Source organism: Homarus americanus, unplaced genomic scaffold (assembly GCF_018991925.1).
Source record: "Homarus americanus isolate GMGI-L3 unplaced genomic scaffold, GMGI_Hamer_2.0 scaffold36188, whole genome shotgun sequence".
In the NCBI taxonomy this organism is placed as follows: domain Eukaryota; kingdom Metazoa; phylum Arthropoda; class Malacostraca; order Decapoda; family Nephropidae; genus Homarus; species Homarus americanus.
Genome location: NW_024718183.1, coordinates 1,913,825 through 1,927,025, shown reverse-complemented (window position 1 = coordinate 1,927,025; position 13,201 = coordinate 1,913,825). Strand labels below are relative to the sequence as shown.

At 39.8% G+C, this 13,201-nt stretch overlaps 1 protein-coding gene across 1 annotated transcript in view; it reads left to right on the top strand.

The window, feature by feature from the left end:
* The window catches only part of LOC121859306 (GDP-L-fucose synthase-like), a 121,318-nt gene that overhangs the window by 53,046 nt on the left and 55,071 nt on the right, over window positions 1-13,201 (top strand). The window contains exon 4 of the mRNA XM_042356102.1: window positions 469-597. Coding sequence (XP_042212036.1) covers window positions 469-597 — 129 coding nt within the window. The remainder of the gene's footprint in view (window positions 1-468; window positions 598-13,201) is intronic.

Below are 13,201 nucleotides of genomic sequence, written 5' to 3'. Positions count from 1 at the left end.
TCTGCATGGTTACTGCCAAATCCTGTTTAAAGTGTGTGAAAGGATGAGAGGTCTTACTCAGAAGAGGCAGAAGCTAGCAGGGGGCAAATGTTTCAACAGTATTGCACAGGTAGCTGGACTTTAGGGTTGCCTAGATGAAATTGTGTGTCAACAAACCATATGAGGGTGACAGAGTGCACACCAATGCTACCCTTCAGCTGTAAGCGGCAGCAGATGCCTCAAACGGTTAATAACCATATTCCTTAAAAATTTAAGGGGTATGGTTATTAACCCTTTCAGGGGTCAGGCAGGGGTTTCTCTCAGCTGAAGGATTAAAGAAGGGTTTTGAACGAAATTTATAGTACTGTAGTTCCAGCCACCAAGCTTAGTGGATCTGAGTTTTCACTCCATAGGCCTTGGCTGGTACAGTAATATGTGAGTTTCATGAACTTAACATCAGGTATCTAAAAAAAAAAAAAAAAATTTCAGCGCTTCAATCAACTAATGAATGACAACGTCCTTGAGACATGCAAGGAACTGAAGGTGAAGAAAGTGGTGTCTTGTCTGTCTACATGTATCTTCCCAGACAAGACTCCTTACCCTATTGATGAGACAATGGTTAGTACAGTATTTTCATGAGTTGTTAAATTCCTTAAGTGATTCTTGTCTTTTTAAGGCAAAAGTTGTTGATGGTATCTAAATGTTGCAGTTATATCATTGGCCAATAAAAAAACAAAAAAAAAACACTTGATCATTCACATCTTGGAATTGTTGTTATTCCCCATATTTATTTTTCTGTATGTATTGGTTGGATCATGTGCAAAAACCTCACTAAACATGTATGACATTACCCTATATTTATTATTGCAGTACACAAGTGGATAAATTATCTGTGATATTCTATTCATTTTCATGCCTCCATGACCATCTCTGGGCATTTGCATTACTCTTATCATTGCAGCACTATACTGTACTTGTTCATTGTGTTGTGATCTAATCTTTATTGTTGCTTCCAAGCTCCTTATATCAGTCAACCAACTAATCAGTGTAGTATACAGTATTAGTCTTGGCTATTAACAGCGTCTCCCTCTGTGCTGAATAAGATTGTCTGGTATTAGCCAAATAATATATTAAAAGTGGCATCCTCATAGTGAAGGGTTAATATTGAATGCTTGCCTGGGTGTCCAACCCCTAAACTTGATGGTAACTGACTGACTATACCCAAGTGGCCTAGTCCAGACTTGGTTATAAAGTGGGATTTCCATGATCACTACTGTAAATTACTTTTTACTCTTCATCTGTACGAAATTTGTTTTATTATTATTTTTGAACCCCTGCATTGCGGAATGGATGTGTTCTTGAAAAAAGTGGCCATATTGCAAATTTCCGTAACATGAACCATTTTATCCCATATACAGTAAAGCCTCCGATAACAATGATTCGACCAACAACTGTTCATATTTAAAACCCTAGTTAATATAGGACCCAATTCAATTTACGTCCTTATTTCATTCATATTTACGACCAAAATAAAATAAAATAAAATTTTCATATAAATAATAACTAAATCCCGATATGTATTATATAAAAAAAATGACTGTAAAAAAAATGAAGAGCGCCTTGCGCAAAGAAGCTGCCTGGTTAATGAGTGGTAAACAACAGTCGGAGCTTGGTTGGCCCTAAGTTTTCACGCATCTGGAACAGGAACAGGAGAAAAACTTTCTCAGGTTTCCTACAGTATTTTTGCATCCCTATTCAACATGAGCAAGTGATGGTAGTGTTGGTTCAAAAGCTAATAGAAAGCGTATAAGCTTAGCCAAGAAACTAGATTTGTTAAAACTGTATGAAAAAGGTAAGAGGTGTGTGGATATTATATGGAGCAAGCAATGATCATATTTTCTGAAGTGGATCCATTAACAGAACAAAACATTAAAATTTAAATAAATGCAAATGACCTCTACATAAAGATGTATAATGAGAAAAGAAAGCAGCTGTGCAGGGTTCTTTCAACAGCTTTATTATTCGAAGGCCTAAACCATCAACTTCAGCTACATCATCAAATTCAGCATCATAAGCAGCTTCAACATCAACTTCAGGTTCAGGAACAGTTTCAGCAACAGCTTTATGGAAAGCTACAGCTTCAGCCAGAGTTGAACCTTCAGCTTCAGCCAGAGTAAAACCTGATGACTTCGCACATCATCATTGACTGTCCTTATGTATTAGACTTTACCACCATTGGTGGGTAGAATTTTAGTTTTACATCCGTAAGTATTATTTAAAGCATATATGAACAGTAAATAAGTGTTGCTTTCATATTCATATGTACTAGAGAAATGACGATATGTTTTCACGTGTGTCCACTTACATACGTTGGCATTCCCACTACAGCTACAACCAGGGTCTTATTTTCCTCATTTTCTTATGTACAACCATCGTCCCGGACTTCCGGCTGTAAACACTAACGAAAACAATGGCGTCCCATCTCCTCTTGTGTGACCATATTATTATTCATTTGTATTGTATAAGGTGCATTCATAAAGAATTTAGTTTACATTTTTCATTAGTTTTAGTGTTTTGGGGGAAAAGAGGGTAAAAAGCCACACAAAAGATATGAAAAGGTCACACTGGGGAACACATCTCATTATTATTCACCTTACACTGCAATATTAGAGGACATATTACCGTCGTTATTCGAAGCTTTATTTTACAGGGTAAATACATAAAAATACATAAGTTTTAGCAGTGGTGCTAAGTTTTTCTCTTGCATCAAACCTCTGTAAAACATTGAGTTCTCCATCCAGTGTACCAGTAATTCCTTTGTGCTTTGTTTAGGTATAGTACTTGCACTTGAATTTGCTGGCCTTATTGAAGATACAGTATCTTGAGGGGAAATACACTTCAGAGTGTGAAAAAATTCTTGAAAGAACAACAGCTAGACACGGAGGCAGACCGTAACTGACACGCTCCCAGATTCAAAACAAAGCTGACCACCAATGTCATCGATGCGCACAAATGCGATTTGAATTTTTTAAACTCTTTCACCACGTAGTCTTGTAGTGGATACCTCCCCTACAAACGCTGTTTGTCGCTGAGTAGCCGACCCCGCGAATTCCCCAGTGTATGCCTCGTGGTCTAGGTCAACCAGCGCCGCCTTACATGACGGAGGTCAACTATTAAGCCACGCCTACCTCCACTATATAAGACCTGACCTCGTGGTGACCACTCTTTTTCTACCTACACCAACCAGCAAGCAATACCTCCTCCTCCTCCTACCTGGCGGCCCTCGCTCCCGCCGGTGAGCATGGCGACCCACAAACTGGTCCTCCTCTGAGCATCCTCACCAACCAGCTCTCTCTACATCACACTTGTAACCACGCTGCCACTTCCCAACACCAAGCTGCACTGTACATCCAATACAATATGTATACAGCGAGCACATTGTGAGTTTCCTTTCTCCATCCCATCCTGAGTGTGAACCCAAATATAACGAACCCCACAGTCTGATGTCATAATTATTCTCAATAAATGTCATTGTCACCAAAAAGTTAAAGTGCTAATTTTAGCTTTTTTAATACAGTCAACCCTCGCTTTACGCGGTCCCACATTCCGCGTTTCCACGTTTACGCGGTGCCCTGCCAGAACCTAACGTGCTCACATTACGCGGTGCGTGAACCCCATTACGCAGAGAGTGTCTGGCGCGACGCTATTTTTAGATTCGCCCCACCCGCCTGCCTGCCTGCCTGTGCTCTCGCCTCTCCTCCCTCCCTCCCTCCCTCCCTCCCTCCCTCCTGGGCAAGCCGCGCGGTAAGGTTGCGCAGTGTGTGTCTTTGTTGCGTTATCACTGACGTCATATGACGTATCGGACTGTGATTGGCCATGCATCCCTTCCCCCCTCTGCTGCTAGCTGTAATTGGCTTAAAGTATTATGACGTGTCCACCCGGGGGAGGGAGGGAGGGAGGAAAGACGACGCTTGACCTAGCCGTGGCAGTTTCATCCCTCCACGCCAGACCGTGTAAACGTGTATCCATTGTTCTGTAAAATGGCTTCCGCCGGACCACCGCCCCCAGAGAGAAACCTTTCCTTACCTGGACCCAGCGGCACTAAGCCAAAGAAGACACGACGTTCCTTAAGCTACGAGGTGAAGTACAAGATCATCCAAGAGTTGGAGAAAGGAACAAGGCAGGTTGATTTGGCGCGCCAGCATGGTGTGAATGAATCTACGATTCGAACAATAAAGAAGGATGCAGCCAAGATAAAGGAGCACATGAAGATCACAAAGTCTACAGGTGCTTCTATGATCAAGTATTTTCACAACCAGGTGCTTCTCAAGACAGAAAAATTACTTGTGAGGTACTTGGTGCGTCAGGCGCGACGGAACATGGCGGTCGACACGCGCTCTGTTAAGGAGTACGCACGTGAACTGTACATTGCAGTGGCACGAAAGATGGGAATTACAGAGCCCAAACCCTTTAATGCTTCCTCTGGGTGGTTACAGAGGTTTAAGATCCGGAACAAGATCACCAATATAAACATTGGTGGTGAAGAAGCGAGTGCTGACCGTGCTGCGGCTAGGGAATTTCCTCCGTTTTTACGTGAGATTATGGAGGAAGGACAGTACAGTGACGACCAGGTGTTTAACATGGACGAATCTGGTCTTTTCTGGAAAAAGCTACCTTCCAAGTCCTTCGTTGTAAAGAATGCCAGCAAGATTCGGGGCCGGAAGATGCAGAAGGAACGCATCACCGTCCTGTTTACCACCAATGCCTCCGGTACCTGTAAGCTCAAGTTATCGGTGATCCACACAGCACGCAAGCCGCACGCCTACAAAACCATGGACATGACCAAGCTAAATGTCCACTGGCTGACCGCACGTAAGGCGTGGATGTTCTCTACACTGTCCCTCTCCTGGTTTGATGACTGTTTTGTTCCCGATGTAAAGAAATTCTGTGAGCGACAGAATGTGCCATTCAATATTTTGTTGCTGCTGGACAACGCACCAGGACACTCGCCCCTACTGTTAGATCGTCACCCCAACGTAAAAGTGGTCTTCCTTCCTCCCAACACTACGTCTATATTACAGCCCATGGACCAAGAGTTAATCTGCAATGTAAAAGCTGCATTCTCAACAAAAAAATTCCAGCTCCTGAACGACTACACCAACACCAGGGAAGAGTTGCGTAACCTGAGTGACACCACCACCGATAGCAAGAGCGAAGAAGATGAGGATCAACAGTTGGCACAGCAAAAAATACTGTTCAAACAATTCTGGAGAGTATTTAACATCAAGAAAGCTGTGGACTTCTTGGTGGAGTCATGGGATCAGCTGTCTATTGCTACAATTCGTCACGCATGGAGACATGTGTTGCATGGAATACCAGGTGAGAGGAGGAGTCAATCTGTGACTGGTGAGGTTCAGACTGTTGCAGTAGCAGTGGACCTTGCCAGAGAAGCTGCGCAGACTGTTACAGTTCCAGGCTTCTCCGAGACCACCAACGACGACATCATGGAGGTGATAATGGAACCTGATGTGACTACTGACGAGATGGTAGATGATGATGACGACGATGTCAGTGAAGAGGCAGGTGGTGCGTCATCCGAAGAAGAACAACACTTATCCCATAGTAATGTTAGGGGTGCCATCGAGTGTGTCGAGAAAGCCAAGCTCCTCCTTTCCGACGACCCTGATGCAAACAGGTATGAAATCTTCACTACCCAGCTGTTGCAGACTATGGAGCCCTACATCAAGGTGTATCACGACAACATCAACACCAGCCGTCAGCAAAGCATAACAGATTTCTTCGCCCGCAAACCCCCACAGCCAGCCCAAGCCAGTGATAGTGACAGTGAAGATGACTTTGAGGGATTTGTCAGGGAAGCCCTGACAACTGTAAGTGACAGTGATGGTGATGCACCTAGTAATGGTGATTCACCTGAGGGCCAGTAATCTGCCCTCTGCCTCGGAACCAGCCTCCATCCCCGTACGCCGACCCATCTCTTCTACTAACGTAAGTGTTCCACCTAACTTTTAGTTTTCCTCACCTAACCTTTATTTTTCCTATGTTAACCTTTATTTTTCCTATGTTAACCTTTATTTTTCCTAACCTAACCTCTTCTATATTACTTGTTTTTTCATACCATCATAAAGTTAAGATAAAATTTTTACTACAACATAGTTGTGTGTCGTCAAAAAGTGGAGTTTGGGGGTCGGCCCGGACTCTATTTCAATTAATCCCATATGTTATGTTATTCACTTTCCGCGGGACCCTGCGGGTTACATTTACTGCGTAAAGTGAGGGTTGACTGTACTTTTAAATCATGAGAATGACATGGAGTTTCCATATCTGGCACAAAAATTCCTTTGAAATGTCATTAGGTAATGGAAATTAATTTTTTTTTTATGAAAATAACACTATACTTGTACTCTCGATTTAACGGAATCCGATATAAAGAACTCTCGATTTAGCGGAAGAAGTTTTTCCCATTATTTTTCACTCGATTCAATTAACTAGTCGCTAGTTCGAGATTAATTCCATTAATATGCTCACAGTAGTAGGTAGTAAGCAGCTATCTTACAGGGAAGTACTACCACCTGGAAAGATATTGGAAGCATAATGTGTTGTCTAATGGTAGATCCTGCTGCCATATGGCATCACGAAAATTGTGATCAAGTCCCAGGTTGCTGATTTGACTTTCTGCCTCATTTACACACATTGCAGGGTCTCAATTGTTTCTCTTACTATTGACAACACAACAAACATATATTGTTTCTCACTTTTGATCTTTTTTCTTTTTTGTATTTATGGTTCTTTATTATTAATATTACAGTATAGTCTGGATTTACACGGTTTTTGTTTACGCGTTTGGTCATTTACGCGGTGCCTTGCCAGAATGAAATGCTTTAATTACGCCGTAAATTTGGTCATTTATGCGGGTGAAGTATAATTTGTTTATTTACTGAAGATATTTGTTTTAGCTCCTAAAATTCATACAAATTACCCGGGCAGAATATAATTTACATTGCTGGAATTTTTATAAGATTGTGATTATTATAAATATAAATGTCATGGAATTTGCATTAGACATACAAATTTTAGATCTAATGTAAGAATTTTGATTAGAAAGAGCCAAAATTTTATCTTTTGCACAAAATATATGACATTTATATTCAAAATATTCCTGGTCTTGCAAGGAATCCAGCGTGGGAGAGTTGAGTCCATTATTTGAATGGACATTAACTGTGACTGTATTTCTCTTAAATATTAATTGTGTGTGCATACCATCATAAAATTAAGATGTTATTTTTACTACAACATAGGTATTAGGTCGGAAAAAGTGGAGTTTGGGGGTCGGCCCAGTCTCTATTTCAATTAATCCCATATGTTCTGTTATATCATTTACGTGTTTCTCATTTTACGCGGACCTCCGCGGGTTCAATTGACCGCGTAAATGAAGACCCAACTGTATTTTTATTATTGTTATTACAGAGTTATTATTATTATTATTTTATTTCTTATTTTTTTATCATAAATTTTATTTACTATGAATAATTATTATTATTATTATTATTATTATTATTATTATTATTATTATTATTATTATTATTATTATTATTATTATTATTATTATTATTATTATTATTACTACAACAACAACAACATTTTCGCCCCCCCCCCCCAGGCCCCGATGTGGGTCAGTGACCTGTGCCCGTGGGCTAATCCCCATAAAAAAAAACCTATGGAGACACCTCAGACACACGATATGAGGTCCCCCGCATCGTAAGGGTAACTCAGACCACACGGGCGAAACCTGTTTTTTGTTGAAAAGCACTATTTTCAGCCTAGCTCTATACGATGGCAGTGGATAAGATCTCCTTACTAGACTGTAAATAAGGTTGAAATCTCTTTGAAAATAGGGTGTAACATCGATTTGCGGCAGACAGGAAAGTATGGGCTTGGCTTTCGTGTCATTGGGTGCTCTTGTCCCGTCAGTGAGGAGAGAGAGGAGCAGGCGGCCAATCACAGCGGCCGGCCCACAGCCTCCTTCCCTGTCTTGGCCAATGACAGTGAGCGTCTGCTATCTACGTCATGGTCCCTCCAGCCAATGAGCGAGGAATCCCTCTCTCCCTCTCCCTCAGTTCTCTTTTGTTGTGGCGGGATCTACACTCTGATATTGATTAAAGTAAAAAAAGCCATAAGCGGGTGAGAGTTTTGTTGCTTCAAGTCAACATTGCAACAACTCGGTACATTACTTCATGACGCGCTGCCCACCATCTGCAAGTACAGTCCTTTAGCTTCAAAATACATAAAAAATAAATGCTGTATCTCAAAAAACAACGTCATTATGCTTGTTAGAAGTTGGAAAACTTTAGACGCGTTTTTCTCGGTTTCAAATTTTCTTTTATCCTCTTCACCACTGATCGGCTAGTTAGCCGCTTGGGCGATCGGGCACGTCTCTGATCACTTTTCCTTTTCTTTTATCCTTGCGATGCGGGGCGCCTCATATGTACATAGAAACATTAGAAACATTATTCATGGCTTGCCTTAATTTAGGGGGTTCGGTGTTTGTTTTAAATTTTTTCTATAATTTCCAAACTTTTTCTCAATTAATAGCTGCCCTCTTTTGACTTTCTCCCTCACACCACTTACTTTCTGAAACTTCTGAGAGACTATTGGCATGATGTATAAGCACAGTAGTTGGTAGACCAAGAGGTAGCAGTGAACAACACACGCGGTGGTGGCAGGACACAGACTGAGCGGATGTAAACAAACCCCATGCACCAAGCAGCGCATTTTTCATGGAATTTAACAGAATCACGCTCGATTTAGCAAACTAATTTGCTAAATCGAGAAGAAATAATGGAAACTCAATTTAGTGGAAATTTCAATTTAACAGAAAGGTGGTGGCTCGAATTAGTTCGTAAAATTGAGAAATACCGTATTGGAATCATTTTGAGTGAAACTGATCAAAATCAACAATATATGCACATTTATTTCAATAACATATCTAACTTGAACTGTATGTAGTATTCACTTATTTTGTGAACCATAAAAAAGCATTTCATAAACTTCCTTGCAAGGAAGTGGGACAACTCCATACAAATGTTTGTGGATGATACCAAGTTATTCAGGGAAATTAAGAACCAAATGGACTGTGAAGAGCTACAGAAAGATCTCTGTCGGCTTCAGGAGTGGTCAAAGAAATGGCTGTTAACATTCAGTGTCATAAAAGGATGAATTGAATTGAATTGAATTGAATTGAAACTGTTTATTTAGCCAGAAAAACACAGATACAGAGTTGAAAATAATAACAATATTAACATGGCTGAGCCGGTTGAGAACCTGAGCTCTCCTGTAGGCACCTGGTATATACTGTACATTTATCTAAGGAAGTATTATGTAACATTTAGTATCATCTGGAATAGTACAATACAGTGGTCCCTCGGTTAACGAGCACAATCCATTCCAGCAGGTTGCTCGTTAACCGAAAATCTCGTTAACCGAAACCATTGTTTCAATGGGTTTTGGGGTAATTGGTTCCAGCTCACCGAAAATTACCTAAATTCAACAAAAATGGTAGAAAAGTTCACTTACTTTGAGGTGTGTATGTAGAAGGCTCCTGGATGATGATGATGATGATGATGTGCATTTGAAGTGGGAGGTGCAGGAGGAGAAGGGAGAAGAGAAGGAAGTGGAGGTGGAGGAGAAGCATTTTACTGCTTCTTGGAAGGTGAGTCACCTTCCATGAAAATGTCAGGAACCTCTGGACTGACAGATTCTCCACCATGAACATCCTCTCTCCTTGTTGAAGTGGAAGGCTGAGGGATAGCATCTTGTTCCCTCTGCCTTTTACTGAAGAAAGTGTCAATTGTGGTCTGTGGGGGCATCTGTCCTCCTCACCATTAACTTATGTTTAAAGAAGGAGACCACTGAGTCCTCAACATGACACAAAGTTAGTTCAGTTTTTTCCACATCTGGGTACTTTGAAGCCAGTTCCCTGAACTTCTCCCAGTAGTAAATCACATCTTTCAACTGTTTACCTGACATAAGGTCATCACTTTCAATTTCCTCCTCACCACTGTCAGCCTCTACCTGTAACATCTCATCCAGTTGCTTCAAGTCATCAGGAGTAAGTTCCTCCTCATGAGACATCACAAGCTCTTCCACATCCTCCTCCTCCACTTCAAGGCCCAATGACTGACCAGTGGACACAATCTCCTGGTCCAACTCTGTTTCTTCCTCAAATCCCTCAAAATCATGGACTACTGATGGCCACAGTGCTTTCCATGAAGAATTGAGGGATCTAGTGGAGACTTCTTGCCATGATGACACAATCAATTTTACAGCCTCCAGGATGTTGAATTGTGTCTTCCAGAACTGTTTCAGTGTTAGTACAGGATCAATGGAAGTTGCCTGATGACATTTAAACATTTTCTTCATGTACAACTTCTTGAAGTTGCTGATCACATTCTGGTTCATTGGCTGTATGATTGATGTAGTGTTTGGAGGCAAAAACAACACTTTCACAAAGTCAAATTGATACTCCAAATTGCTGGCCTTTAAAGGGAGTTTATTGGTGGTGAGATAGCTCTTGACAGATGGGCAAAACACATCAACAGCCCATTCATTAAAGAACTGTCTTGTCACCCATGCCTTACGGTTGGACTTCCAATAAACTCCAAGCTTTGTTCTTACCACTTTCTGTTGCTTGGACACCCTGAGGTTCTCAGAGTGGTAGACAAGCATAGGCTTCAGTCGGAAATCCCCTGAAGCATTGGCACCAAGCAATAGAGCGAGACGGTCTTTCATGGGTTTATGCCCAGGTAAAGAGGCTTCATCTTTGGTGATGAATGTTCTTTTGGGCATCTTTTTCCAGAACAGCCCAGTTTCGTCCACATTGAACACTTGCTGTGGAAGATAATTTTCTTCTTCCATCAGTTTTTTAAATTCATCTAAAAACTTTGCTGCCCCTTCTTTATCAGCACTAGCAGCTTCACCATGCCTAACAACACTGAAAATGTCACTTCTTTTCTTAAATTTTTCGAACCAGCCTTTGCTGGCCCGAAAATCTTCAAATTCTGTGCCTGAAGAACCAGGTTGATCTGTCTTTAAATGTTCGTAAATCTCCCTGGCTCTTTCATAAATGAATTCAGTAGAAACTGAATCACCTTTCATCTGTTTTTCCCTAATCCAGATGATAAGTAACCTCTCAGTTTCTGCAATTAGGGATCTACTTTTTGTGTTAGTTTGTGTTTTGTCTCTACCGCCTCAAATTTGTCTTTCTAAAGAAGAATTGCTTAATATTGTGCTGATGCTCTATTACGCCATATTCTCGCCAAGCACATTTGTTCTAATGCCTTGTTCATGCTTTTTTATGATTTCCTGCTGGTTTGGATTGAAATAGCTTTTCTTGGATTCTAGGCCTCATGCTGGATCTCAAACAATGTCAACATCGCGGTTTTTCAAAGTTAAACTTGTTGTAAATAAATAATGGTTTTCTTTGTACACTGCACCGCGCTATATATTGTCAATATGTAAAATATATTTCAAAATGACCAATAATTTATTAAAACACAGAAAAAGTACGCAGTTAAAGAGAGTCTCAAGCAAGATGTTACCTCCAGTGAAACACAGAGAGAGAGACTAACGTTTGTTTGTTGTGTTAAGAGGCTGGATGCCGCGATTAAACTAGCTACTTACCTTTCAATTATGTCTGTCAATACAGTTAAAATTCACTTAATTATGTCAATAGAACCTAGAGGGTCCTGGGTGTTATGAAAATCATGCTATGAACAACAGAAATATATGGGATTAATTCCAATAGAAACCGCCCACCCCCAAACCTCCACTTTTGAAGACACATAACTATGTTGTAGTAAAATAATATCTTACCTGCGATGGTACATGCACACAATTAATAATACTAAGAGAAATAGAGAAATACAGTCGCCAATTTAATGTCTCATTCAAATAATGGACTCAACTCCCTCACACTCATACTGCTGGCTCTTCCAGCCCTGAGAAATTTTTAGGGAAAACCACTAAATTTAATAAATAATACCCTAAACCAGTTAGGATAATACAAATTTATTACTGCTTATCTTGTAAGACCACAGGAATATTTTATTTGGTAAATGTCATATATTTGCTCAAAAGACAATATATTTACCTAGATTAAAACATTTTATCTAAAAATTTGTATGTCTAATGCAAAAAGAAAAGATGTTTTATATTCAAAATTTATCACCCAAATTATAAGAATTCCAGCAATGTAAATTATATTCTTGGCCGGGTAATTTGTATGAATTTTATGAGCTAAAAACAAAATATCTTCAGTTATTAAAAAGGTAACATTCTTCAGACACTATCTGTCAGTCAAAGTACTCCATCTGCCTTCAACCCACGGTCAGTCCCAACCTCCCCACCCCCACCCCAATTTCCCACCAATCGCCCCTTCAAGAAGAGGTGAAAAAATAAATTTTTTAAAATTTTGTATTAATAATACAATTTCAGATTAAGTTAGGATACTACACTGACATTGCTGGATTCCTTGTAAGATTTCTGAGAATATTTTGAATATAAATGTCTTATATTTTTATAACAAAAGATAAATATATTTACTAGAGAAAACATTTTATCTAAAATTTGTATGTCTAATGCAAAATATGGAGGCTTTATATTCAAAATGATCATCAAATTATAAGAATTCCAGCAATGTAAAATTATATTCGACCGGTAATTTGTAAGAATTTCTTATGAGCTAAAACAAATATCTTCAGTTAATAAAAAAAATATATTCTTTCACGGGTAACAGATGGTCGGTCGAAACCTCCTTCCACCCCCCCCCACCAACCGTCCCAAGGAAAGATGTGTGTGGGAAACCACTAAATTTTAATAACATTACCTCAAACTAAAGCAGGGATAATATAATTGACATTGCTGATTCCTTTAAGATTAGGAATATTTTGAATATAAATGTTATATATTGAAATAAGATAAATATATTTACTCAAGAGTTAACATTTATCTAAAATTTGTATGTCTAATGCAATATATGACGTTTATATTCAAAATGATCACCAAATTATAAGAATTCCAGCAATGTAAATTATAGTTCTGGCCAAGTAATTTGTAAGGAATTTTTATGAGCTAAAAACAGGTGTCAGGCAGGGTGGCGGGTGGGGCAAATCTAAAATAGCTGCCTCGAGCCGGACACTCACCGTGA